Source organism: Schistocerca serialis, chromosome 7, assembly GCF_023864345.2.
Source record: "Schistocerca serialis cubense isolate TAMUIC-IGC-003099 chromosome 7, iqSchSeri2.2, whole genome shotgun sequence".
NCBI lineage: Eukaryota > Metazoa > Arthropoda > Insecta > Orthoptera > Acrididae > Schistocerca > Schistocerca serialis.
The window spans coordinates 178550068-178576179 of NC_064644.1; the positions used below are offsets into that span (position 1 = coordinate 178550068).

Here is a 26112-nt window from a genome sequence, read left to right on the forward strand (position 1 = left end):
TGCAGCCCGCCTCCAGTGGTGTCGCGACAGGCGTGAATGGAGGGGACGAATGGAGACGTGTCGTCTTCAGCGATGAGAGTCGCTTCTGCCTTGGTGCCAATGATGGTCGTATGCGTGTTTGGCGCCGTGCAGGTGAGCGCCACAATCAGGACTGCATACGACCGAGGCACACAGGGCCAACACCCGGCATCATGGTGTGGGGAGCGATCTCCTACACTGGCCGTACACCACTGGTGATCGTCAAGGGGACACTGAATAGTGCACGGTACATCCAAACCGTCATCGAACCCATCGTTCTACCATTCCTAGACCGGCAAGGGAACTTGCTGTTCCAACAGGACAATGCACGTCCGCATGTATCCCGTGCCATCCAACGTGCTCTAGAAGGTGTAAGTCAACTACCCTGGCCAGCAAGATCTCCGGATCTGTCCCCCATTGAGCATGTTTGGGACTGGATGAAGCGTCGTCTCACGCGGTCTGCACGTCCAGCACGAACGCTGGTCCAACTGAGGCGCCAGGTGGAAATGGCATGGCAAGTCGTTCCACAGGACTACATCCAGCATCTCTACGATCGTTTCCATGGGAGAATAGCAGCCTGCATTGCTGCGAAAGGTGGATATACACTGTACTAGTGCCGACATTGTGCATGCTCTGTTGCCTGTGTCTAAGTGCCTGTGGTTCTGTCAGTGTGATCATGTGATGTATCTGACACCACGAATGTGTCAATAAAGTTTCCCCTTCCTGGGACAATGAATTCACGGTGTTCTTATTTCAATTTCCAGGAGTGTATATATATATATATATATATATATATATATATATATATATATATATATATATATATATATGTGTGTGTGTGTGTGTGTGTGTGTGTGTGTTTTTGTGTGTTTGTCAGCGTGAATGCAGTTTGGAAAAGACTTCGGATACGTCCCGGAAATTGTTTAAAATTTGCACCCCTTTTGGGTTCAAAGCCTATGGAAAACTTGGAATAAAAAACCAGCATAGAGCATCCAAACTGCAACATCTGCTTAGCTTCGTGTTATGTACTTTCAGGTCACTTTGGTTTGCCAACAGTAAAAGTAGTGCACATATAAGGTAAAATTGGCAATTTACAGACATACATTACCATTAAAAATAATTTACTCTAGTACATTATGACAGGTGGCTTAAAATGTTGGTTTTTCATTTTGACGTTCATGTGTTCTGCACTATTAAATATTTGCAGTTTATATCGATTTGTTTTTTCTTTAAACAATTTTACAGTCTTCGTTCTTGATACCTTATTTTTGTGTACGTTGTCGTCAGCAAGTGGCAGTCGTCGCTCGGCTGAAACCCGAAGGACGGCGGAACAGTGCGAAGGCGTAGCTGCGAGATGGTCATGGGTTGAATTGCGCTGCTCCGCTGTACGCGTTGTCCGGACTGCAAAACAGCATCTCGTAGAAAGGTCACGAAAACAACGGGTAGTATTAGTTGACCTAATTTACACTGTTTTTTTTTTTGTGCAAGGGAAAAGTTAGTCTTGTACCCATTCAAATTCCACTCGCACACAATTGGTAGGTATCACTGTTTATGATCGTGTTGTGTTCTGCAATAAATAGTCGTCAACTCGTTTACGCTTGCTATTCAGTCGCTGCACCATGCATGTGGACACTAAGCGTTGTGAAGGTACAGTCAGTTTAGCAACTTACTGCACTAGGTACGCTCTGATACTGTTCACAGTTCTTTTGGAAAGACTCTGTGTGTTATTATTACTAGATGATTAAGCTACTATATGGAGAGCGTCCTTCCGTTCTACGTAAAGTTTTCAGAACTCTAAGAGCATCTTTAAGTTCACTGATACACATCAAGCAATGTTGTTAATCGGTCACTCTTTTATTGTACACAAATGATAATGATTTGCACTGCACTGGATACCACATAATTTGAAGTACACTTCAGTATTCGTATTACAATCTGCGTACAGTACATATATGAGGATATTTTAGTCAGTTCATTTCATTAGTTTGATCCTTCCGCTTTATACATCTTAGGAAATTCCCAATGTGGATGTATTGCTTACAAGGATTGACTTATGCAGTCTTTCAGCGTCCCTTGAGTTCTTGTCAATTGACCATTACCGGACTACAACTGCAGAGTAAGTTTTATATGGATGTTTCATTCATTTTCATTCATTCTGTTATTTAGGTTATATATGATCTGAATAAGGACCTGTATGCATGTATCATCGCCTTAGCTTAAGATAACACCGCAGATATCGCAGTCTTACAGTGCCCAAAAAATACACACAGCAAAAATTGGACTCAAAACGTCGTCATATATGATATTAAAATTCGGTCTAATTAAGTGCGCATATCAGTTAGCCTACTAGCAAGCAAGTATCGTAACCGGTTTTTGAGGTTAAACTTTCTTATCTTAATAGCTTTGATACAAGAGTACATGCTACAAAATTTAAATGTGACATCACATACATACATACATACATAATTACACATTAAATAAAGATTTATGTAGAAAGAATAAAATCTTACAATAATTAACAAATAGTGAGTATTTGTTCTCACTTCAAATGTGACATCTCAGGGTAAATTCAAAAATGTGGCTCTCATTCATTGTACTTAGTGTTCTGCCAGAAACACGAAAGTAATGCTACACTAATCACTAAACATCTACATACAAAGTAACACAAAGGGAATATTTGACGTTTACTAGGTACAGCACAGCAAAAGTATTTAATTTCTGCTTCAGAAGAATGATTCAATTTAAGTATAAAACTTTTTAATGTCAACACGTGGCTACAAGCCTTATCTGAATTCATAAAAGCTAGTAATGGGCTACTGTATGGCGAAAATGGCGGCTCTATTATACCCCAAACCAGCGTCTTTTTTATCTCCTTCGTGACAGCTTCTTGTAGGGTCCACGGCACCGAGTAGGCAGCTCGGCAGTACATTTGGTGCTCGTAAACTTGCATGTCATATATACAGGGTGTTACGAAAAGGTACGGCCAAACTTTCAGGAAACATTCCTCACACACAAAGAAAGAAAATATGTTATGTGTGTGGTGTCACCGCCAGACACCACACTTGCTATGTGGTAGCCTTTAAATCGGCCGCGGTCCGGTAGTATACGTCGGACCCGCGTGTCGCCACTGTCAGTGATTGCAGACCGAGCGCCGCCACACGGCAGGTCTAGAGAGTCTTCCTAGCACTCGCCCCAGTTGTACAGCAGACTTTGCCAGAGATGGATCAATGACAAATACGCTCTCATTTGCCGAGACGGTAGTTAGCATAGCCTTCAGCTACATCATTTGATACGACCTAGCAAGTCGCCATTACCAGTTATACTGAGATTGTAATTATGTTAAACAAGAGCGATGTTCTCCAATTATGGATTAAAGTTAAGTATTCCAAGATCTTCGTACTTTATTTGCAATTCTCAAGACATTATCCTGTTCCAGACCTCACGCCAGTCTACGTGAGCCTAAATGCGTGCCTTTCGGCTACCCGTCATTGTGGATTGGCTGTCTTGCCAGTCCACAACAGTTTGGACATGTGTCCGGAAACACTTACTTTCCACGTTAGAGCTCATTTTATTACTTCTCTTCAAATCACATTAATCATGGAATGGAAACACACAGCAACAAAACGTACCAGCGTGACTTCAAACACTTTGTTACAGGAAATGTTCAAAATGTCCTCCGTTAGCGAGGATATATGCATCCACCCTCCGTCGCATGGATCCCTGATGCGCTGATGCAGCCCTGGCGAATGGGGTATTGTATCACAGCCGTCCACAATACGAGCAGGAAGAGTCTCTACATTTGGTACCGGGGTTGCGTAGACAAGAGCTTTCAAATGCCCCCATAAATGAAAGTCAAGAGGGTTGACGTTAGGAGAGCGTGGAGGCCATGGAATTTGTCCGCCTCTACCAATCCATCGGTCACCGAATCTGTTGTTGAGAAGCGTACGAACACTTCGACTGAAATGTGCAGGAGCTCCATCGTGCATGAACCACATGTTGTGTCGTACTTGTAAAGGCACATGTTCTAGCAGCACAGGTAGAATATCCCGTATGAAATCATGATAACGTGCTCCATTGATCGTAGATGGAAGAACATGGGGCCCAATCAAGACATCACCAACAATGCCTGAACATACGTTCACAGAAAATCTGTGTTGATGATGTGATTTCACAATTGCGTGTGTATTCTCGTCAGCCCACACGTGTTGATTGTGAAAACTTACAATTTGATCACGTTGGAATGAAGCCTCATCCGTAATTGCACTGAAATGAGGATTGACACATTGTTGGATGAACCATTCGCAGAAGTGTACCCGTGGAGGCCAATAAGCTGCTGATAGTGCCTGCACACGATGTACATGGTACGGAAACAACTGGTTCTCCCGTAGCACTCTCCATACAGTGACGTGGTCAACGTTACCTTGTACAGCAGCAACTTCTCTGATGCTGACATTAGGGTTATCGTCAACTGCACGAAGAATTGCCTCGTCCATTGCAGGTGTCCTCGTCGTTCTAGGTCTTACCCAGTCGCGAGTCATAGGCTGGAATGATCCGTGCTCCCTAAGACGCCGATCAATTGCTTCGAACGTCTTCCTGTCGGGACGCCTTCGTTCTGGAAATCTGCCTCGATACAAACGTACCGCGCCACGGCTATTGCCCCGTGCTAATCCGTACATCAAATGGGCATCTGTCAACTCCGCATTTGTAAACATTGCACTGACTGCAAAACCACGTTCGTGATGAACACTAACCTGTTGATGCTACGTAGTGATATGCTTGATGCTAGTACTGTAGAGCAATGAGTCGCATGTCAACACAAGCACCGAAGTCAACATTACCTTCTTTCAATTTGGCCAACTGGCGGTGAATCGGGGAAGTACAGTACATACTGACGAAACTAAAATGAACTCTAACATGGAAATTAAGCGTTTCCGGACACATGTCCACATAACATCTTTTCTTTATTTGTGTGTGAGGAATGTTTCCTGAAAGTTTGGCCGTACCTTTTTGTAACATCCCGTATAACCCCGAACAACGTCTGATTTCTCCGGGAATACAGGTTCACGTTGTTTCAAAAGGTGTGATAATTCATCTTGCTGCGCCGGGCTTATGTACTGAGGTTCTTTAACTTTCATTTCGATTAAGTCAGAAATTTCCTGTGTCTCTGGAGTATGATCATTCCCAACAGACAATAACCCTCTTGTGGGTAATTAATGTTCGTTCGGATATATCGGATTCTAACTGGCTGACAAAAATTACCATGTGTCGTGTCCTGAGAGAGAGAAAGACGGACACTCGCTTCGCGAGACAGAGGAACTTAACTCAGTCAGTGATTCCGATGGGGCACTGCTTGTGGGCCGCCTACTGTAGCCCCGACCTCGGCTCAAAAGTAGACTACTGACTAGTGTAGAGTGTGGAACTCGGTAGCAGTCTGGTCGGTTAGAGAATGTAAGTCACCTACTCGTAGACAAGTAGTTACTGTCCCTGGAAGTACTCCCCTGGCACATTCCCTAACTATAAACAAGTTACCAGGAACAAGTATTATAAGTATGGAACTTCAACATCCTGTCTGCTGCGCGGATTCGAGTGGGGTTTTTCTAAGTAATTTCTGCTACTGCTTATGACAAGTCCTGCTCCGCCACAGAAGCAGCGTCCCTGACGTCTACCCAACTGCGCTCCCCCTCCAGCCAGCGGGTCGCCGACTTCTAAGGGGTAGCTGCACCTAACGCCACCCTTCCGGAACGTTCCATGAAGGTTGTTTCATTCGTGTCCGTCATGAGGCTAACATGTCACTTCTTGCTGCTAGCACGTGATATTGCTCGACGTCTTCTGTGTTCCCCTTGTGTTGGTGCCTCTGTCGTCCATGGGTAAGGCGGCTGTGCATGCTACAAACCTCGTAATGCTCCAGGGACCGCTCCGAGGTTGCAAAATTTTCGTCAACTAATATCGTGTGCCAGCGGACATTGCCAGTTTTTATTATCAACTTTGTCTTTGCACATCACAAAAATTAAAGATTCTTTATTACATGACATGTTCCGTGAGAGTACTTATTTCGTGAACAGAATTTGCAATGTCGGTTGTCACATAAGTTACAATTCACAAAAATCCGTTATTCTGTCTGTTTGGAATGGTTATAACACTCACATTTTGTTTCCATTGTATCAAAAATTTAATATACTTTCCACCATATAAGTCTCAAAAACTCGGATGAGTTTACACATATTTTCCCTACATTATTTCCGGTATTTATGTCTAAGGCTTTGAGTTAGGTTACCTTTTGTCAGCACGCAGCTTTGGCGACTCCCACATAGGCGTGTTTACGTCCACCTTTCTGGTGGGTGTTGGCTTCTACTACGTTCTCCCCATGACACTGGCAGGGTGAGGGGTACGTGCTTCAGCCCTCATTTCATGCTCTACTATCTCTTCCTCCTCTACGCACTGTAAAGTCTGGTGCGAGGAAGTGTACCTTACCATACTTCTACGATTACAGTCAGTTAGAACTGTCTGTTTCACACACTTTGGTACAACATTTTCCTCCTACTTCACAAAGCCGTCTTCCATATTTTCTACAACAATTACAGTAAACACACCTACAACAAGTTACAAGTACTATACATAGCATCACTGAATTCCCGTATCCCCACATAGAATACATACTATTCGACCAACCTGCTGGTATTCTGTTTCACCTTGCAAGTCGTTCATTTTGCGACCTGCTATCTTTAAATCGTCTAGATGTCCAACTATATGCTCTAATGCTAGTAGTATGGGGATTTGCGTCATGTTTTGCTGTTTCTCGCCCATTACAACAAGCCAAACCTATATTTAGCTTAGGAACTATGTCTACTTTATATATGTTGGTGCGAATGACATGGTCAGCTTGCAATATTATCTGTGCACCACAACACTTACATTTTCTTAAGAAACTTAATCTACCAGTGCCCCGCACAATGACGTCGCTGGGTGGCGAATCATTACCATAGTATCGTCAACCCTTTGTCTTTTGGGGCTACATACAACCATAGGTTGGCGGGTATCTGCATCCAGATAGTTTCGTTTACAATGATGTATTTAAGACTGCAATCTTTGGGAACCTCTTGGACTGGTTGTAACATGCGAGCTTCACATCTCTCGTCATCGTAAGTGAACATTAGGACGAATTTCTGTTTACAGATCTGTTTTCTCATCGTGACCGTTTTACAAAGTAACAGGTCACTAGACAGTTGCGCATAGTGTCGCTTCGCTTCATCTATTATGAGGAATTCCTCCTGTGCCGCTATATAAGAGAACAATTTCTTTAATACATAACTTTAGGCGTCACCTGCTAAAAATACGTATAAATCTACTATTCGCAATAACAGATATCCTTGGTCCTTTGTGTTCCACTGGGAACTTTTTTGTCCTTCAGTTCTCCTTTGATTAGTTCCAAATACTTAACTACTTGCTCAGGATTTATCAAATGTGGTTCTAGGAGACTTTTCTGCGCGTCCACAGTGGTGGAAATCAACAAGTCATGCTCGCGCTGTAATTCATTAAACATGGCCGTAAGTTGCACTAACTGTGCCGTGATGGTTGTCATAATCAAGGCCAGTTGTACCTTCCTATTGGTGATGTTCTTCTACGTGCGCACCTAGTTTCGTGATTACATCTGAAATTATTTGAGGATTCTTACTCACCGTATTTAGTGTCTGATTAATCCCTGTCAATGACGCCCTGACTATATCGTCACTTGCTCCTTGGACAGTCGCAACAGCTCTCTCTGTTGCTCCTCTAATACATCTATTTTTGCCTTGAAAAATGCCATATCATCTTCGTCTAGCGTGCTAAATAGTATCTTACTAGTCTCCCCAATGAAGTTTAATACACCCCGTTTAGTTCTAGGTGTCTCACACTGTGCTAAATGCTCAATTAACGCCCTTAACTGTGTAATTTTTCCCAAATGCTATGCTACTGTCTTTTGAACGTTCTCACACTCCTCAACGTCCACCTTTACCTGGTGCAACTTGATGGGACAGTGCGCTACTCCTCTATCGGCCAACGCTTCCGTCTGCTCGGTTTTTTCATGTAGTTCTTTTAATTGAAAATAACTCACTAGTCTCCAAGTTGTGCTTTACAGGTTAACTATACCGTGGTCGTCGTAATAAATCCCTGGTGCTGACTTAAACTGCTGCACTCGTATGTCCATTGGCGGCGCTTCTCGTTCCCCAGGACGGTCAACATCATACTCCCCATCGTAGTTGTCACCCAGAGTGTCTGCACCATATTCATCTGCAACAGAAACGGCTTTTCTCAGCCTTCCGTTTTCATTTGCACGACCCCTTACTTCTTTTCCTGACATCAATTCACTCTAATATGCACTTTCTTAATTATCTCATATTACTCAGAAAAATTCTTTCAACCAATTCGCATGTACTTTTAGATATTTATTTCCTTTTAATCGAATTCTTACACTTGGTCCTTTTACGTCCACTACAGTGTATGGCCCTCGCCATTGACTGTCCAGCTTCTTACTGCGTCCTCTTTGCACGCTTTCATCACACAACACCACGCGGCCATGCCTTCTAAATTCTTTTGGGTTTTGCGTCCGGTCATAATTAACCTTATTTCTTTCCTTGCTTTCCTGCGTCGCCACACGGGTCTCTTGATGCAGCAGTAGGATCCGTTCTCAGACCTCAGTCACGTAATCCTCGTAGTTATGAACTACGTTTGCGGGTTTTCTCTGTAACCACCCGGGTAAATTACACTTCCTCCAGAAAAACAATTAGAAAGGTGTGTACCTGGTTGTACGGTGCGGAGTCGTGTTTTACTCAAATGTCGCGAAAGAAATCCAGTGGTCCCAATCGTCCTGATCTCGGCTAATGTAGTGCCGTAACATTTCAATTAGCGTACGATGTGTACTCTCCAGCGAACCATTTGTCTGTGCATAGTAAGCTGTCGTCTGTATTTTATCTATCCTCCATAGTGTCGCTTATAAAATTACTCCCCAGGTCACTGAATGAAGCCAAACTTCAGAATTACGTTCTCTACCAACCGACCGTGTCGGCGTCTTGGCGGTCAATTAGCTCGGCTATAACAAACGTTGTGAGGGAGTCCTGAAGCTTTAGGATATATCGATTATCGGACCTACTCACGGACCGAGTGTGTGCATGGACACAAACACACTGGCTCTGCCTTTCAGTACACGCCACTGGGGCTCTTGTGGGATGCAATATCAAAAACGACACTTGTCAACGTCAAAATATTGACCGAAGTTGATATTCTGCTCTTTTTCAAACCGGGAGTTCGTGAAGAACTTTGCCAGTGTGTGCATAGGTACGCCGAGGCAAGTAATTTGTGAATGACTGAGAAGGAGAACAAAGAACCGGACAATTTGAGTTTCATAGTGTACCTGGATGTAAGCAACTTATATGGACATATGCAATAATCTCTGCTTTCTGATACGGAAATCATTAGATTGGATGAGTTCCAAGTTGTGGGAACGGATTCTGTTGTACGGTATCTTGTGGAAGCAGAACAGACGCACCTTGTTAACTTACATGGCACTCCCTCGAGTAGGGGGACTACAGGTGTGTCACACCATTCTGCATTGTTGCCAGATGTATCCAATATGGCGGCGATGATGTCATCCAAGATGGCGTCATGTAGACTTGACAACAGTGCATGACATCATTCAAGACGGTGGATTTTGGCGGGAAGATAGTTCAGTTGGGCTACCTCCACTAACCTAATCCTCTAGAAAAAAATTGGCAGGAAGCTCAAATTCCAACAGGATAATGTGTCATTCCTAAGAAAATTGCTGGAAGATGAGGCACTTGAGGTTTCGCTGTTAATCTAAGATAATCGCGCGAAGACGGTCAATTGGGCTACCTCCACTAACATAAGTCACCCGACCTCCTACGAATTGACGCCAAGTTTGAATTTAGGCAGTTTCGAATACAGTGCTGTATTACGCCGCCCAACTAGTGCATTTGAACTAGGTGTTGGCAACTGAGTTAAATTTACAGGCAATTTTAGAACCCAGAACGAGAGATTACGTCGTGATCGCATGGATAGATCTGAGATAAAATCGATAGAATTGCGAAAAATGCCTAGGGAACAGGTATAAATTGATCGAATATACACCGAAATGTGGGGAAATTGAGGAAGTACTTGTATATGTTCTGGTTAGCTCCGAACAGTTTGTACATGGGATCAAGTATGCGCCAACAAGGGGAATGCGAGAAAACGTTGACATCGAAACGAAGGGGAATCGGGGAGGTTGTCAATTTTTTCCCGTTGAGTCAAAAAAAAAAAAAAAAAAAGGTTCAAATGGCTCTGAGCACTATGGGACTTAGCTGCTATGGTCATCAGTCCTCTAGAACTTAGAACTACTTAAACCTAACTAAGCTAAGGACATCACACACATCCATGTCCGAGGCAGGATTCGAACCTGCGACCGTAGCGGTCGCGCGGTTCCAGACTGTAGCGCCTAGAACCGCTCGGCCACTCCGGCCGGCCCCGTTGAGTCAGTATTATACAGTATGTCTATTGAGGTATCAGTGATACACGCGAGCTGACTACTGTATTTCGTGCTTTTGAGGAGTACAGAGATCGTTTCACCTCTAAACTTACTTGCATCTGCGTTACGGGATAAAAGAGAGTTGAGGGGTTGATCGATTGAGAAAGAGCTGTAACGAGGTACGATTTAAATGTTGATTAATTCATTCGAGAGAAGAAGTTGGTGCAGGTCAATTTTTTTTCCTCCAGTGTTCTATCCTGGTGCATTAGTCACGTGACATAGCCTGTGTTCTACTTGTATACAGCTATGTGTTCCGTATGTGGTTTAAAGCAGTGTCTACTTGCGATCGTTAACGGGAAACCTCTCCGTCATCAGAGGACTTCCATTTCATGTGTGATGAAACTTGATGCACTCCTCTAAACGAATTTTGATTTTATGCGATCCTCCTGTCGCATCTTGGGTGTAAAATCGATACTTCAGGGTCATAAGTAACTTAGCGGTAAGAGCTTGTGATGCGCTGCAATCCCTGTGTACAGATTTGCCCAACTTATGGGCTGTTTACAGAGTTAGTAACGGAATTACTTGTAATTTTCACATGTCGGACGCTTCTGCTATGTGTTTATCTGTTTCCTTGTAGGATGTATCTCCTGCTACTAACTATCATTTTATATATAGGCCTGATGCTGGTATTGTATAAATTCTGCACCATGATCAGATGTGAACAGTGGCACTATATGTCTCCGCAAAGCTATATTGTGCTCGTATCATGCAAGACGAATGTTTTACGATTCGATAAAATAGTTCAGTGTAGAGAAATGGGGAAAAAGAGTGTGTGTCTGATAGGTCGGAAACGTATGCGGTCTAATATTATAACCAATTTTTAAGTGTAGAACGTTGTAGTCTTAAGAGTGCGTGTGTTTATGTTATCTCTCTTATGAATACCATCCAGGTGCGGATCCTAGACTCTAGAACAATACTTTAGAGTTGACAGTTTGGTTGATTTATGTAAAAATGTTTTGAGCTCCATCCATCTGGGGCTCCATCATGTATAAAAATCAATCCTTTGTTGTTCTTCTTAACTGTCTGCTATTATATGACTGCACTTTGGAATCTGTTACTATACATCAATAAGGGGTGCTAAGCTCATCGACAAGGTCGCATCTCGAGAAGTCTCATGCACTTGGATGGGTTAGGACTCAGAAAGCTCAATTCATTCACGAGACTTGGAGTGTAGAGGTCTTCTTATGGTCGGTTGCAGATTAATTTGCTAACTGTGCTGCAGGGCTGATTGGTAAATGACAGTTTGAGGATGGTCTTTTACCCTAAGACGGCGAGAATGCTCTGTGACTCCCATACGCTGAGAGATAGATCGTAAATTAAACACTATGCTCGAGGTGATAGAAGTACGTAGAGCACTGTCTCATATACTTTGATGATTTATGTGTTTGAATTTGGAGAGGGCATGGTTTAGATATGATACTGAAATTTGGGAAACATGCCGCCACATCATTGGTCGGTGCTGAACTTGGTGTAAAATTCTTCGCGCTATCAAGTCTATTGTTAATATTACAGTACATCAATGGTGTCTTTTCCATCAGATCCGCGCCTTGGTTACCGCATAATGATTGAGTGACATCGCTTGTTTGAGTTGGGAAGAAGTTTTGTGGATGGGTGACAACTTCTGGAGGTTGCTAGCAGCCGGCCAGGGTGGCCGAGTGGTTCTAGGGGCTACATTCTGGAACCGTGGGACCGCTACGGTCACAGGTTCGAATCCTGCCTCGGTCATGGGTGTGTGTGATGTCCTTAGGTAAGTTAGGTTTAAGCAGTTCTAAGTTCTAGGGGACTGATGACCTCAGAAGTTAAGTCCCATAGTGCTCAGAGCCATTTGAACCATTTTTGGTTGCTAGCAGCTAAACGGCGATCGTGTACATGAGTGCAAAATTAGGAATAACTCGAAATGGAACGCTGAGCCACCATCTATTCCATCATGGTGACATTGAATTTAAATGTAGAAGTTATGAGTCACTTTCGGGCGGTAGTTTGGAAACTTTCCACAATGCTGCCAAAATCTTCTAGTTTCCTTATGTTGTAAGTGCGTTTTATTTAAAAATCATCCAGTGTTATGCTATCTGCCCTACGAATATGATTTACCCCGCGTGATGTCTAGTTTTCTGTGAGAGGTCATGGATCAGAGCATCTTAATGTCAGTTTAGAATCTGACACAGACCTCGAAGTCGTGGCAGAAAACGAAATGTTTGGCAATGTACAAAATCGTATTAGAAAACAGTTTTTTAATCAGGACCAGAGGGAACGTCTCATATGATAATTCACTTAGAGTATAGGTGATGGAAGTTTAAAGTGGTCTCTGCGGTGTTTGTATATTTAATATGATCATCTCCACATAGCCAGTTGCGGTTTGAGATGTCGGACTTGATGAACCATTAGGAATGCCTGGATGGCTGCACGCTATGCTATTCTGGGGAAGTATTGTGAAATGTGTTTCTTTGTGCTGGAGGCTATACGTCATTTCGCCCGCATCGACGCTTAGGTGACTTATAAATAGAATCAGCTTTTATACTTCGTAATTTTTCTGTGTTTTGGTGGGTATAGAATAACGAAGATAGTATGTTGGGGACCTGTAGTACTCGTACCTAGTTTGGGTATGCACCACATTGCGAGCATTTCTACCGAATGCTCAGAACACGGTCCTGTTGCAGTAACGTAGCTCGATCTGTTTCTACATGGGTTGCAGTAGGTGTTGGATATGTCTTTTTCTTACTTAAATTGGAGCTAGCAGCTGTGGAAAGCTGTACAAATGTGTGCGACTGGAGGACGTGTTGAGTGTGTTTAAAAGGAGATGGTAATTTTACTGTAGCAGATAGATTCGAGGAAGGTGACTCATTTAGAGATATGAGAGTGCGTGAAATATGATTGACTTGTGGGTGTGAACCTATGCAAGTATGTGTTTGAATGGGCGTGATTTCTGATATATAGCGTAAGGCTAGAGATCTGAGAAGTTAGTGTATATTTTTCTTCTTAGGACCTCAATCAGCATATCGTCTGCTACTACTACTGTTATCGCCTATAATTCAGTGGATATATTGCAGAACGTCTGATATGGTCTCAAGACAGAATGCATTGCAAAAACTAATGAATTATGTAATTGCATGCGGTGTGATGGAGTCGCAAATAGGGCTTGCATACCACGTTCCTTAGCCCAATTACTTTGAAAGTTCATTGAGTTTATCACAAGGTTGCATCGTTGGCTCTTAATACACACATTTCTATGATCACCGTCACGGTATTTGTCCGGAAAACACCACCTCATTCGGAGGTAATGTCTTACCTCGATTTGTAGAGCGGTTATAGATTTTAACATGGATAGTTGGGTGCACCTGTAGAACGAAGAGCGCTTGTGAGAGTAACATGCAGTAGTTGTTGGGATCAGGATTTTTTCTCTAACATGTGCTCGATTACGTCTATGACAAGGTGGTATGACTCACACGAAGAACGTAAGAGACATGCACACCCATCATTGAGTTTCGTTCAGTATTATTTTGTGTCGTATGCATCCAGTTATTGAGGAGGTAATATTATACTTAGTATTAATGCTGGGTGTGTGATATGTTCGCAATTGAGCATCAGGTTTATAATGTATATCTGTTCGTGTAAAGGAAATGTCTATGTGCTGTTGTAGGGAGGGTATGGATTTGACTTGGAGTACTGTGATAGCGAAGGTAAGAGTATGTCTAGTGGTAAGGAAGGTACAGGTATTTCCAGAGCCACAGCGGTCAACAAAGTATATTTCCGATACTTCGCTCATTGCCGAATACTGTTCACTTCAGACCTCGATCGTAAGATTTAATTGTAAGTATAATGGTTCAAATGGCTCTGAGCACTATGGGACTTAATATCTGAGGTCATCAGTCCCCTAGAACGTAGAACTACTTAAACCTAACTAACCTAAGGACATCACACACATCCATGCCCGAGGCAGGATTCGAACCTGCGACCGTAGCTGCCGCGCGGTTCCAGACTGAAGCGCCTAGAACCGTTCGGCCACTCTGGCCGGCTAAGTATAATGATAGAAGAAATATGTGAGGGGTTTTCTAGAATGTGTTCGTGTATGCAAAGTTTGTGGTGGTATTGATTCGTGTTCCCATGTTAATGGTAACAGTCTTCCGAATGCAGAGGCCTGCTGGAGTGTAGGAATGTACCATAGTTAACTTTACCATCTTCTAGCGGCTTTCATGATCAAGTGAAACTTTGAGAAGATGATGCGTTTGCGGTGGAGCGTTATTCCCTCCCATGTAAATTGTTCGGTCGACTGCTTCTGCACATTTGGTGCCTTTATTTAGTTGAGGGAATATCGATTGTGGTGTGTTGGACATGTGTTTGCCTGTTCTCTAGATGTGGGAAATATCCTAGTTGGTTTGTAAACAATATTGAACATCTGGAATCTGTTACATCACCGACTTCGGTATTCGAGAGTGCAAACATCATTTTACTCATTTGTTTCAACTCAGCCAATGGTTTACAGCACGCTGCACCTCGATAAAGTTTGGTGTTCGTGGGGAAATAATTTACAGTCTATATCTTGTGCATTATGTTGCTTTAGCGAACGGGAGGCTACTGCTGTATGCTTGATATGGGCTAAAATTGTATAATATTATGGCGAAAATATGGTTGTTCTTTCAATCGACGAGTCTGGAGATGTCTGTAGAAATGCGAGCAAGAAAGCGGAAACAGTAACGTGTTTGTGCCAGGGGGAATCGAGCCTGTCTTTCACATCAGTTCTGAGAGTTGACTTCGGTTCGCTGATGTGAAGGGGATGATTTGGTGTGGTGGGGGATATGAATTGCATGTTTACTAGTTCGAGCCGGCCAGTGTGGCCGAGCGGTTCTAGGTGCTACAGTCTGGAACCGCGCGACCGTTACGGTGGCAGGTTCGAATCCTACCTCGGGCATGGATGTGTGTGATGTCCTTAGGTTAGCTAGGTTTAAGTAGTTCTACGTTCTAGGGGACTGATGACCTCAGAAGTTAAGTCCCTTAGTGCTCAGAGCCATTTGAACCATTTAAACTAGTTCGAGACAGTACTCGGTGATATATTCCATGGTTAGAGATCGGTCTGACGCTCCAATATTCTTGCTTGTATCGTATGTATTTGATGACCTGTAGACAACTTTGCGATGTTTAGTCGGTGAAAAATGGTGATCAGTGTAAAATAGTTTATTACCACAGAGTGTAGCGTCCGTAGAAAGAAAGAAGGGGTTGGTGGTGTACAGACTGAGGGAAGTGTCGGTGCAATTTAGCAATCTTTTCAAAATAACAAGAGAAAGCCCCAGAAAGAAAATGCTCAATTAATTGTGGTGGGATATAGGAGTGGTGAGAACATTTGTGTATGTTGAGAGCAGGAAGGCTATCACGTTATGTCCGGGAGGAAGACTGGATTCGGCGATATTTTGGTAAACAGGTTCTGTTAGGGCAGGAATTTTGGCGCGTACAAGCTGAGACAACAAGAAAGCGAGTGTTAACTATTTCTGAGGGGCTGCGGAATTTAGTAGAGTCAAACTTGGTTATTATTTTAGATAGCAATGTGACTTGAGTATACGATTGATAACGTTGCTAGATGCGTTGGCGATGGTATGTAGGTACGCGTGGTGAAGCGTGAGTGACATATGGTCAGTTGGAATCGCTAAAGAGAAAGCAGATTCTGATAATGTGGAACGGAATTCAGCAGCATCTTCGCCGGACAGCACTTAAGAGTGAGGGTAGATATCAACACCGAACGCATGCGGCTCTGCTTGGAGTGCGAGTGCGTGCTCTGTAAATAAGCCGCCGGTCATTAACGGCGCCTACTTACAACTTTGGCCTGCGTTCAGCTGCAGCTTACGGTTGCGCTCCCATTCTATCACGTCAGAATGTGTGTGTAGGCGAACACGTATTTGGATAGGAATTTCTCAGGTGTTACTTATGAATGGGGGTGACGCCACCTCATACTTGCAGGACCCTGGCGTGGGGCCTGTGCGTGGTTTGGCAGTTGACGGCTGCGTCGACTGTATGTGTGATCGTGTCATCATTGGTGTCCAACGGTTAGGAAATTATCTGTGTTACATATGAATGGGGGTGCTGCCACCTCATGCTTGCAGATGCCGAGCAGGGGCTGTGTGCGGTTTGACATCTGATTGATGCATTACTTATCGCTACCTCCTGTGTACTATACTGGACAGGGTTGGTGGACTGTGATTACGCGCGTTGATTGTACTATTACGAGAGCGGCTCTGTGGGCGTTGCTATGCGCTATTTTGACAGTTTACGAGTACTGAGCTTTTCTTCACATCAGTGTGAAGAATTATTTAGGAGCAGTTTGCTATTGTGTTCTGAAATTACGAGTTGGTTGCGTGTCTGTGGGCTGTGCAACATGACACCAGGCACATCAGGGATGATGTTTTGTATCAGTGTGACAGATATACTCTATCCTTAAATAAGTTGTTTGAAAATAGATAGAGTGCACTCCCCCCCTTACTCTCCCCAGCAACCTAGAGCAGGCTGAGTCATTTACCCACCATTTTCCCTCACCATCTGGGTTTACGTCACGAAAAGGACGACAGCGTCCTCTGCTGGTGGTACTGAGTTCTAGGCCTCGTGGAGAACACACTGTTTGCCACCATCATGGATAACTGTACTTGCATCATCAGCTGGTGTCACGGAGGTTTCCGCTAGCGGCGATGAAATGTACTAAGACAGTTGGGTTCTTGAGCTCGTGGTGAACCCACTAGGTGGCGCCATCTTAGATTACGGTACTTGCTTCATCACCTGACATCACTACAGCGTCCTATAGTGGCATTGGTGTGAACTAAGTCAGTTGGGCTCTGGACTCAGTGGCGAATGCACTGGGTGGTGGTGCTGCCTCTAATTCTTAAAATAAAGGCTTGTGTATGATTTCGACAGTTGATGATTAGCAAGAAGAGTCTTTTAGATGGATTATTATTTTGACAATTTAGGAGTTGTTTGGCTATCTGGAAGTAGTGCATTGCATTATTTAAGAGTGGTTCGCATGTCTGTAGGCCGCGCAATGTGTTATTTTTGACGGTTTACAATTAGCAAGCATGTGGTAGAGCCTTGTACATGAGTTATGTAGGAGTAGTTTGCAGGTCTGTATGCTGTGGGGCATGTCAGAGCGTGTGTTCTGTGACACATATACTTCAGCCCTAAGTAAATTGCCCCCCAAATAAATAAAGTACGCTCATTTCTCTCTCCATCAGCCTAGTGCAGGCTGAGCCCTTTTACCAGTAACCCCTAGGAAGAGGTGGCGCTCTGGTGACTTAGGTTAGTGGAGGTGAGCTTCGTTTGCAACAATTTTCTTAGGTTGGTAGCGAAAACCCAAGTGAGCTTTGTTTACTACCTGAATTCCAACTTGGCGCCAGTTTGTACGAGGAAGTGGCAGTTGGATGACAGGTTAGTGGAGGTAGCCCGATTGACTGTCTTCGAGCAATTTTTTTAGATTAGCAGCGAAACCTCAAGTGCCTTAATTTCCAGCGAGATTCTTAGGAGTGACGCATTATCCTGATGGAATTTGAACTTCCCGCCAATTTTTTTTCTTGAATGACGTCATGTGCTGTTGCCAAGTCTACACGACACCATCTTGGATGACGTCATCGCTGCTATCTTGGATACATGTGGCAACAATGCAGAGTGGGTAGTCCCCCTACTCCCTCACTGACTGTAATCTATGTATGCAGCAATCAGTTCCACACAATTATTCTGTCCCCAAGGTGACAATAACGCTGGGGGATACAAAGATGTACATTATACGCTGCAGAAACCTTCAGTCGGTCATGCTGGTTGAAGGAGTACATTGATGTCAATAACGAAAAGAGGGCACTCGCAATCTGACTTTGAAAGGTTTTTTTTTTTTTTGCCAAATTAGTGAATAATTCAATTTTCTAAAAGAGTGTGGAAAATTGTCCTGTTGAATATGAGGACATTAGAGACAGAATACAAACTTGGTTTGTTTCAAGGGTGGGAGAGGAAATCAGCCTTGTCTTTTCATCCCAGCAGTTTTCTGAAGCGATTTAGGAAAATCAAGGAAAACCTACATCGGGATGGCTGGGAACGGGTTTGAACTGTCGTCGTTCCTAATGTAAGCCCAATGTGCAACCCACTGCGCCACCCCACTTGGTGAAAATTTAAGAAACCACCGAGAAATTCACATCATTTAAACTGGGATGGGCGTTAAGGCACAAGATGTTATCTCTCTAAGCCAAATTTTAAGTGGGCTCTCTTTAGTAAAGGAATTGTCGCTCTGGAGGTACAAATTCACAAAGCCTGTCCATGTCAATACGTGTATACTGATCTGCAAACTCCACAAGTACTGACTTCACTATGAGTCTGTGAAACACAACTTCGCTGATACAAAGTTACTTTATATGAGTAAAGGCAGTTTAATGAGCCGGATGAATGGCTGCGATCCATATAAAGTAATAAGGCATTTGGGATGTCTGGACGTATGGATATCCTTATCGCATAACATGTCAAAACAAGAGCATGAAAGACGAGGTGAATGTGACACAACTGTGAAGTTTGTGGGGCTAAGATGAATGTACACATATGGTAGAGATTCACGTGTCACCCCACGGCAGGCTAAGAATGTGCATCATGCGGCCTCAGTGGCTCTCATGACCATGATTACAAGTAGTGTCTGCTCAACAGTGTTGGCGATGCTCCATCTCAACCTCGGCATAAGGAACAGCAAGTATGCTTTAGATCGTGAAACCATGTCTTATACAATGTATTGCAGCTGAAAGTCTCTCTGTCATTCCACGATGACAAACGGTTCATCTGTGAGGACACAATCGATACTAATTGAATGATTGAGAGATAAGCGGAATCAATACTTTTAGATCCTCAGTTTTTCCCTTCTTCAGATGAGGCCTGATCCACTTGTAAGGGATCTTGAACACACAGAATATGATCCATTATGCATCAGAGAATGACTGTCTGTACCTACAAGGGCCTTTGCATAATGTAAAGATTGGTGTTTAGTGCACAGTGGTTTGTGCCCACACCGTAAAACGATTCTTTCACCAAACTATTACTGCTAACCAATATGTTCAGAATCAGTTTAACCCATATGTCGATCAACTCACAAAATATAAACGGCTATGTCAATATTTTAGAAACACTGATCAAAAGCAGATACCATTTTGAGAATCTTTCCACGAGTGTATGAGGTGTGCAGTGAGAAGAGGACAATCTGGAGAGGTAGTGCAATCTCCTGGCCATCTTGATCGCCTGATCTCTCTGTGGGCCAACCCGAAGGGTCAGATATACTCAGACGATGTTCACAAACTGAAGAAGATACATCAGGACACTGAAAATGGTATTGCTGCTATTCCTCAGGCAGAGGCGTACGCGTGTCTCACTGTTTCATAGACTAACCACAATGATGGATCGCTATCAACGGCGGCCATTTCAGTGTCTGCTGTGATGTTCGTTAACAAGGGTCAATCCTGCGTCAGTCTTATTGAAAATATTTTCGGGGTCAATCTTGCGTTACCTACTCTGTATGTGAATGTAGGTCAAGGAAGTGCCACTGATGTCTTTGAATCCAAACATTTTATAAACACATATCTCAAACGCATTTTTCATTCAAGACTTAATACTGCGTGTAACATTCATGTGTGACCAGTTGGTTTCTTATCTCAGAATACTCATATTTATATGAATGGTGCCTAGACATGTCCGAAAGAACAACACCATTTGTTTTCGATCCCGTAACCATTTGCACATGATTAAACTGAAATCCACACATTAGCCACAGTCAGGCACTGAAGTAAATTAGGTGGCGAAAAGTGGAGCTTTGTGCCGGACGAGGGCACGAACCTGGATTTCCCACTTTACACAAGCAGTCGCCTTAACTGCTTCGGCTAGCTGCGCTTCTTGACCAACACAAATGCCCAATGCGTTGCACGCTACATCTTTATCATCCCCTGCCCATCAACCTCATCACTCTTCGCCTCTTGCCGAGTCCTGCAAGATCATTAATTGCCATCAGGGCGCATATATTTATGTGAGTGGTGTCTGTTGTTTCCGACATGTCTGAAAGAATGAAGCCGGCCGCTGTGACCGAGCGGTTCTAGGCGGTTCAGTCCGGAACCGCGCTGCTGCTACTGTCAGAGGTTCGAATCCTGTCTCGGGCATGGATGTGTGGGATGTCCTTAGGTTAGTCATGTTTAAGTAGTTCTAAGTCTAGGAGACTGATGACCTCAGATGCTAAGTCCCATAGTGCTCAGTGTCACTTGAACCATTTGAAAGATTCGACACCATTTGTCTTTGATCCTGCAGCTGTGTATATACATGACGAAATTGAAAATCATACATTAGCCGCAGTCGAGCACTGAAATAAGTTCAGTGGTGACAAGTGGAAATTTGTACCAGCCCGGGACACAAACCCAGGTTCTCCACTTAACTGCTTCAGCTGTCTGAGCATGCTTCCAATCTAACTCAAATTCCCAAGTTGTCACAAACTGCTGGAAAAAATTATGACAATCCTTTAGAGGTTTCCAATTCCTCAAGATTTATTACTGCAGTAGTGCCCATGGAGAACACGAACTGATTACATTTACATGTCGACAGCACACAAGGTTCTGAGGTACCAGGTATTGACCCATGCTGAAACACCCACATTACTGTGTATTGTAACCTCCATGGGCGGCAATGCAGGCACTGATTCTGGCATCCAGCCGATCGTACAGATGGCGAACGCTGTCCTGGGATAAGTTGTTTCACGCCTGCTCGACTGTTCACGTAGCTCTGTAAAAGTTGCTGGTTGATGAGTGGCACGAAACACTTCTCGTCCCATCATATACCATACGTGCTCGATTGAAAACAAATCTGGACATTGTTCTGGCCAGGGAAGTTGCTTCTTCACTCCTTGTAGAGCACGTTGAGTTTCAAGGACAGTGCGTGGGTGAATATCATGTTGTTGGAACAGCACCACCTTTCTGTTGTAAGAACAGGGCTAACAACATTCTGCATGTATGGATCATTGGGCAGTCGTTAAAAGGTTTCGGGACTCAAGCCACCAGCCTATATAGCAATTTGCTATACACTCCAAAACCTTACAAACACTACAAGTGAGAGAGGTTGGGCGATAGCTGGAGGGGAGATGTTTGTCCTTTCCAGGTTTCGGAACAGGAATGACGGTAGCGTCACACCATCTTCTGGAAAAGGTACTGTCGACCCAGAGTCGATTATAAAGGCGAAGGAGGTAGGACAGACTATGGTATGATAAATGCAGCGACATTTGGACGCGGATACCATCCGGTCCAGGAGCAGAAGAGCTAGAGGCGGAGATTGCATGTCTGAGTTCCCACACAGAAAAAACGGCATTATAGCTTTCGCGATTTTGAGAGGAAAAGGCAAGAGGTCGCTCTTCTCCTGCCCGTCATTTTGGGAGAAGAGCTGGTGGGTAATTAGAAGGGCTCGAAATCTCAGCAAAGTGTTGATCCAATGAGTTAGAGATTGCGACTGGGTCCACTAAGGTATCCTGCGCGACAGTTAGCCTAGAAGTTGAGGAAAAACTGGATGTGACAGATATCTGTCGGATTCGACTCCAATCAACTGATGAGGGACTGAAGGTATTAGGCAAGGTATTATGCCCGATTCACACTAGGACACAGGTGACGGTCACCAGCCTCGGTCACCGACAGAGATACATTCGTGTGAACTGGAGCGTTCACACCGGAACGCTACACTGCCTCACCGAGCCACTGTGACCCAGCAGTGACTCAGCCCCGCCACATGTGATGGATAAGGTCACTGTGTTGACAGCAGTTCCGCTGTACATGCATTACTTTGAATTGGAGTGTTCACACTGGAACACTGATCACAGACGCAGCGCTGCAGATTTGCCAACCGACAGGCAATCATTTCTGAGACAGTGGCGCGAAATATTCACTGAACAATATACTGTGCACACTGTACTCATGAGTTTAGATTTGATTAACACGGTAGATTTTGTAAGTGAAGTAGAAAGCCTTCCTGCTATTTGAGGTGTGAAAAGCGATGACTATAGCAACAAACTGATGGAAACGAGTGCGTGGCAAGAAATTATAACGAAGTTTGTGCCTGATTTCAATGAGAAGAACATGGATAAGAAAAACACAATTGGTAAGTTGTATGTTCTTTTATAAAATGTAATACCTTATTTTTCGAAACACCAAAGGCTAGCGATATTTAGTTGCTACCCCTGTACGAGCCCATTTCACTAACTAATTAGTTGGCAATACCTGCGGTGGCAGACCCCAGTGACCCGAGAGTGTTCACCACAGTCACCAGTGACCATCACTGGCAACCGTCAGCAGTGTGCCAGAGTGAAAGGGGCCTTAAAGGAGCTGGTAAAGAAATCCCAGCTTGCCTTCTTGCTATCGCGTATGATCCGACGGCACCGCGCACGTAATTGCTTATAACGGATACAGTTGGCCAACGTAGGATGATGGCGGAAAACGCGAAGAGGACGTCTCCGCTCATGTATTGCGTCACGGCACGCCTCGTTCCACCAAGGAACTGGGGGGGGGGTCTTGAGTGAAGACAAAGCGAACCTTTGTTTCCTGAAGACAGAAGATGACCAGGGAGAAGGACAGTAAGGGGATCGACAGTTCATCCCGATTGGAGCGAATTTCGTGGATATTCCAATGGATAATTGACATAGGATGGACGAAAAAAGGAGAAATCTCACCACAGTTGCTGTCAACTCAGCGACAGCTGAGAGATCGTGGCCAACAGCGTACAATGGCATTCAGCTAGAGACAGAAGATCCTGATCCACAGGTTGTTCAGGGCCGCTCCTGCCGCCAGCGTTCGGATAGTTGATCAGCCACCAGCAGTGCATCTTGATGACGTGTAAGACGGCCGAGGGTGGCTACTGCTGGGTGGCGCTGTAGAAGAGGCACGCCATGGTGGAGGAGAGAAACTGTTTTTCTTATGAGCTTTCTTGGAAACAGGACGATCAGATGAGAGAGGAGTTGATAGTTGTGAGGTCTGGTTCAAAATGGTTCAAATGGCTCTGAGCACTATGGGACTTAACATCTATGGTCATCAGTCCCCTAGAACTTAGAACTACTTAAACTTAACTAACCTAAGGACATCACACACATCCATGCCCGAGGCAGGATTCGAACCTGCGACCGTAGCAGTCGCGCGGCTCCGGACTGAGCGCCTAGAACCGCTAGACCACCGCGGCCGGCTGTGAGGTCTGGGTACATAAAAAATCTTCATGAGCAGGCTTTTTTTTTTTTTTTTTTTTTTTTTTTAAGTCCAAGCATCCAATTTTTGGGCCCATAATTTAGAAGCACCCGATGAAACTTGAGCCTTAGAGTGAGTGGGTGATGGTGCGGAGGTTGAAAGGGCGATCTTTGGGCTGGCCCATCTGACGACTTGTCGCTAAAGGTGAGATCGCAAGTCTGCATGGCTACCTCCTTAGTAGGTTGCTGAGAGGTGAGGACAGTGCCATATTTACCCATGGGGAGCACAGTGCCCTTTCTACTGGTGAATAACTTACGAAGCAGCAAAGGTAGACACCTTTTTATTCTCTCAGATTTCCTGAATTATTCGTTCATCTTAAAAAATGGGGCAATCTCTAGAGGAAGGAGCGTGGTCGTCCATTCAGTTGATGCAACGAGGGGATGGGGGTGGACAATCACCCTCGTGGGTATCCCTGCCATAGGTATTTCATTTGGCCATATGGTATGATTAAACCTCTGACACTGATAGCCACGCTTATGGTTGGGCATGTAAGGGCGAATTGAAATTACCTTAATCCCACTTTAATATTCGATGGAAGTTGAATTCTACCAAATGTCAAGAAGAAGGGAGTGCGGGTCGGAACCTATTCCTTTTAAAAACTTTTCATTAATCGATGTACGGCCGTTACTCCCTGATGAGAGAGGTAATTTTGAACGTTCTCAATTGATAATCCGTTGAGTGATCTTGTGTGAACCACCTCGTACAATGAGTTTAAAGTATGGTGTACTTCCACCCAGACAGGGAAGGTGTGTAGCAGTGAAGTTCTAAGCAATTTTTGTGCCTGGAGGCACTGCCTGTTTCTAACAACAAGGTGTCATTTCGTACCAGGGACAAGACTTCACAGAACCTGCAGTTGCCTCGACACCTTTCTGAATAACGGAAGGGTTGAGTTTTGAGAAGTCTCAACCATTGTCAGAAGGAGAATCAACTAAGAACTTTGCCACTGATTGAAGAATTTTCTGTGGCTGAGACTCATCTAGCTTTCTCTTGTGGGCAGAAGTTGTAGAAGTAGAAGAAACCATTGTGAAAGAATCCCACATGATTAGCGGTGTCTCTGATGGAGTGCTCCTTCCTAGTGGGGGCCCTCTCTGAGGGCAATCTCGCCTTAAGTGATTGTCCACACCTCAGGTCACTCCTCCCGAGAAACGGAAGGAGGGACCAGTCGGCATGTTCAGAAGGTACCAGCTAGGGTAATTATCCCTCCCTGGGCCTGGCCTTTACCAGGGGGTACGTACCTGTCCTACTTGTCTACCCGGGGCGGGGAATTACGCGTTGCCCGCGTCACGCTTACACATGGTTGGCCTTCAGACACGCACAGGGAGAAAAGAAGGAAAATGGGAGGAACAAAGAAATGAAAAGAAGAGAAGAATTCTCAAACGCTGCAATGGAGAAGAAGGCAAAGTAAGGATAGATACTTTACATTGTAGAGATAAGAGAAGAGAAACCACTTCGTTCGTTCACAAGTGTCCATCTCTGGACAGAGGCGAAAGAAATACTCCCAAAGGGAGGGAGCTGGGGGGGGGGGGGGAGGATCAGGGACAGGGAAGGATATGGAAAGGGAAGTTATGCAGCGCGGAAAGGAAAGAGAGCTGCACGAACTCAGAGTCCTGTGTTCGCCACACACGTATCCACAAAGAGTTTTGTACCCCCTGGGGGGGGGGGGGGGTGTTCTTATTTAGAGGTGACCAATTCTATGCATTTGTTATATTATGTTGAATGGTTCCCTCTTATAATGTCTAAGAGAAAAGAGTGTGAATGTTCTGAACTGTAATTTCGTTCTTATTGGTACTCCCTGTGTGTCATTGGAAGTGCATCCATAGGCCTAAGGGTCAGTTAAACGAGAACGAGGCCGATATGAAAAGAATAAGAAAACTTGTTATTATTTCAAAAGTAATCGCTATAACTGGTAATACATTTATTCCACTGTGAGGCAAGACAGTTTCATGGAAATGCGGTTATGTACAGAAAGATCATTGTACCCAGGCATGCACCTTTTCGTCCGAAACAAATTGACAGTCACTGATGCCTTTCTTCAGGACTCCAAAAACATGTAAAACGGATGAAGAGGCATCAGGACTGCATGGAAGATGTTTAAAACCTTCCCAGCGAAACTTCTGCAGTATACGCGGAACCACGCTGCAACATGTGAGTGGGCGTACGTGATGTCAAAATTGTTTCGAGTACCACGCGGAGGCTTTGCTAGAATTTCTTATGCGTTCTCCAGAGGCACTATACATTTAGTGGTTTATGCTAAGGATCTGTTGCTATTGCTACAGAGTCTGGTCTAGT

General features: G+C 44.2%; 1 protein-coding gene across 1 annotated transcript in view; it reads right to left on the reverse strand.

Moving 5' to 3' along the window:
• LOC126412692 (brachyurin-like) overlaps positions 1-26112 on the reverse strand; it is a 344847-nt gene that overhangs the window by 234172 nt on the left and 84563 nt on the right. Inside the window, exons 2-3 of the mRNA XM_050082403.1 lie at positions 8146-8286; positions 1280-1419 (exon numbers count right to left, since the gene is read on the reverse strand). Of these exons, the coding sequence (XP_049938360.1) occupies positions 1280-1419; positions 8146-8286 (281 nt within the window). The remainder of the gene's footprint in view (positions 1-1279; positions 1420-8145; positions 8287-26112) is intronic.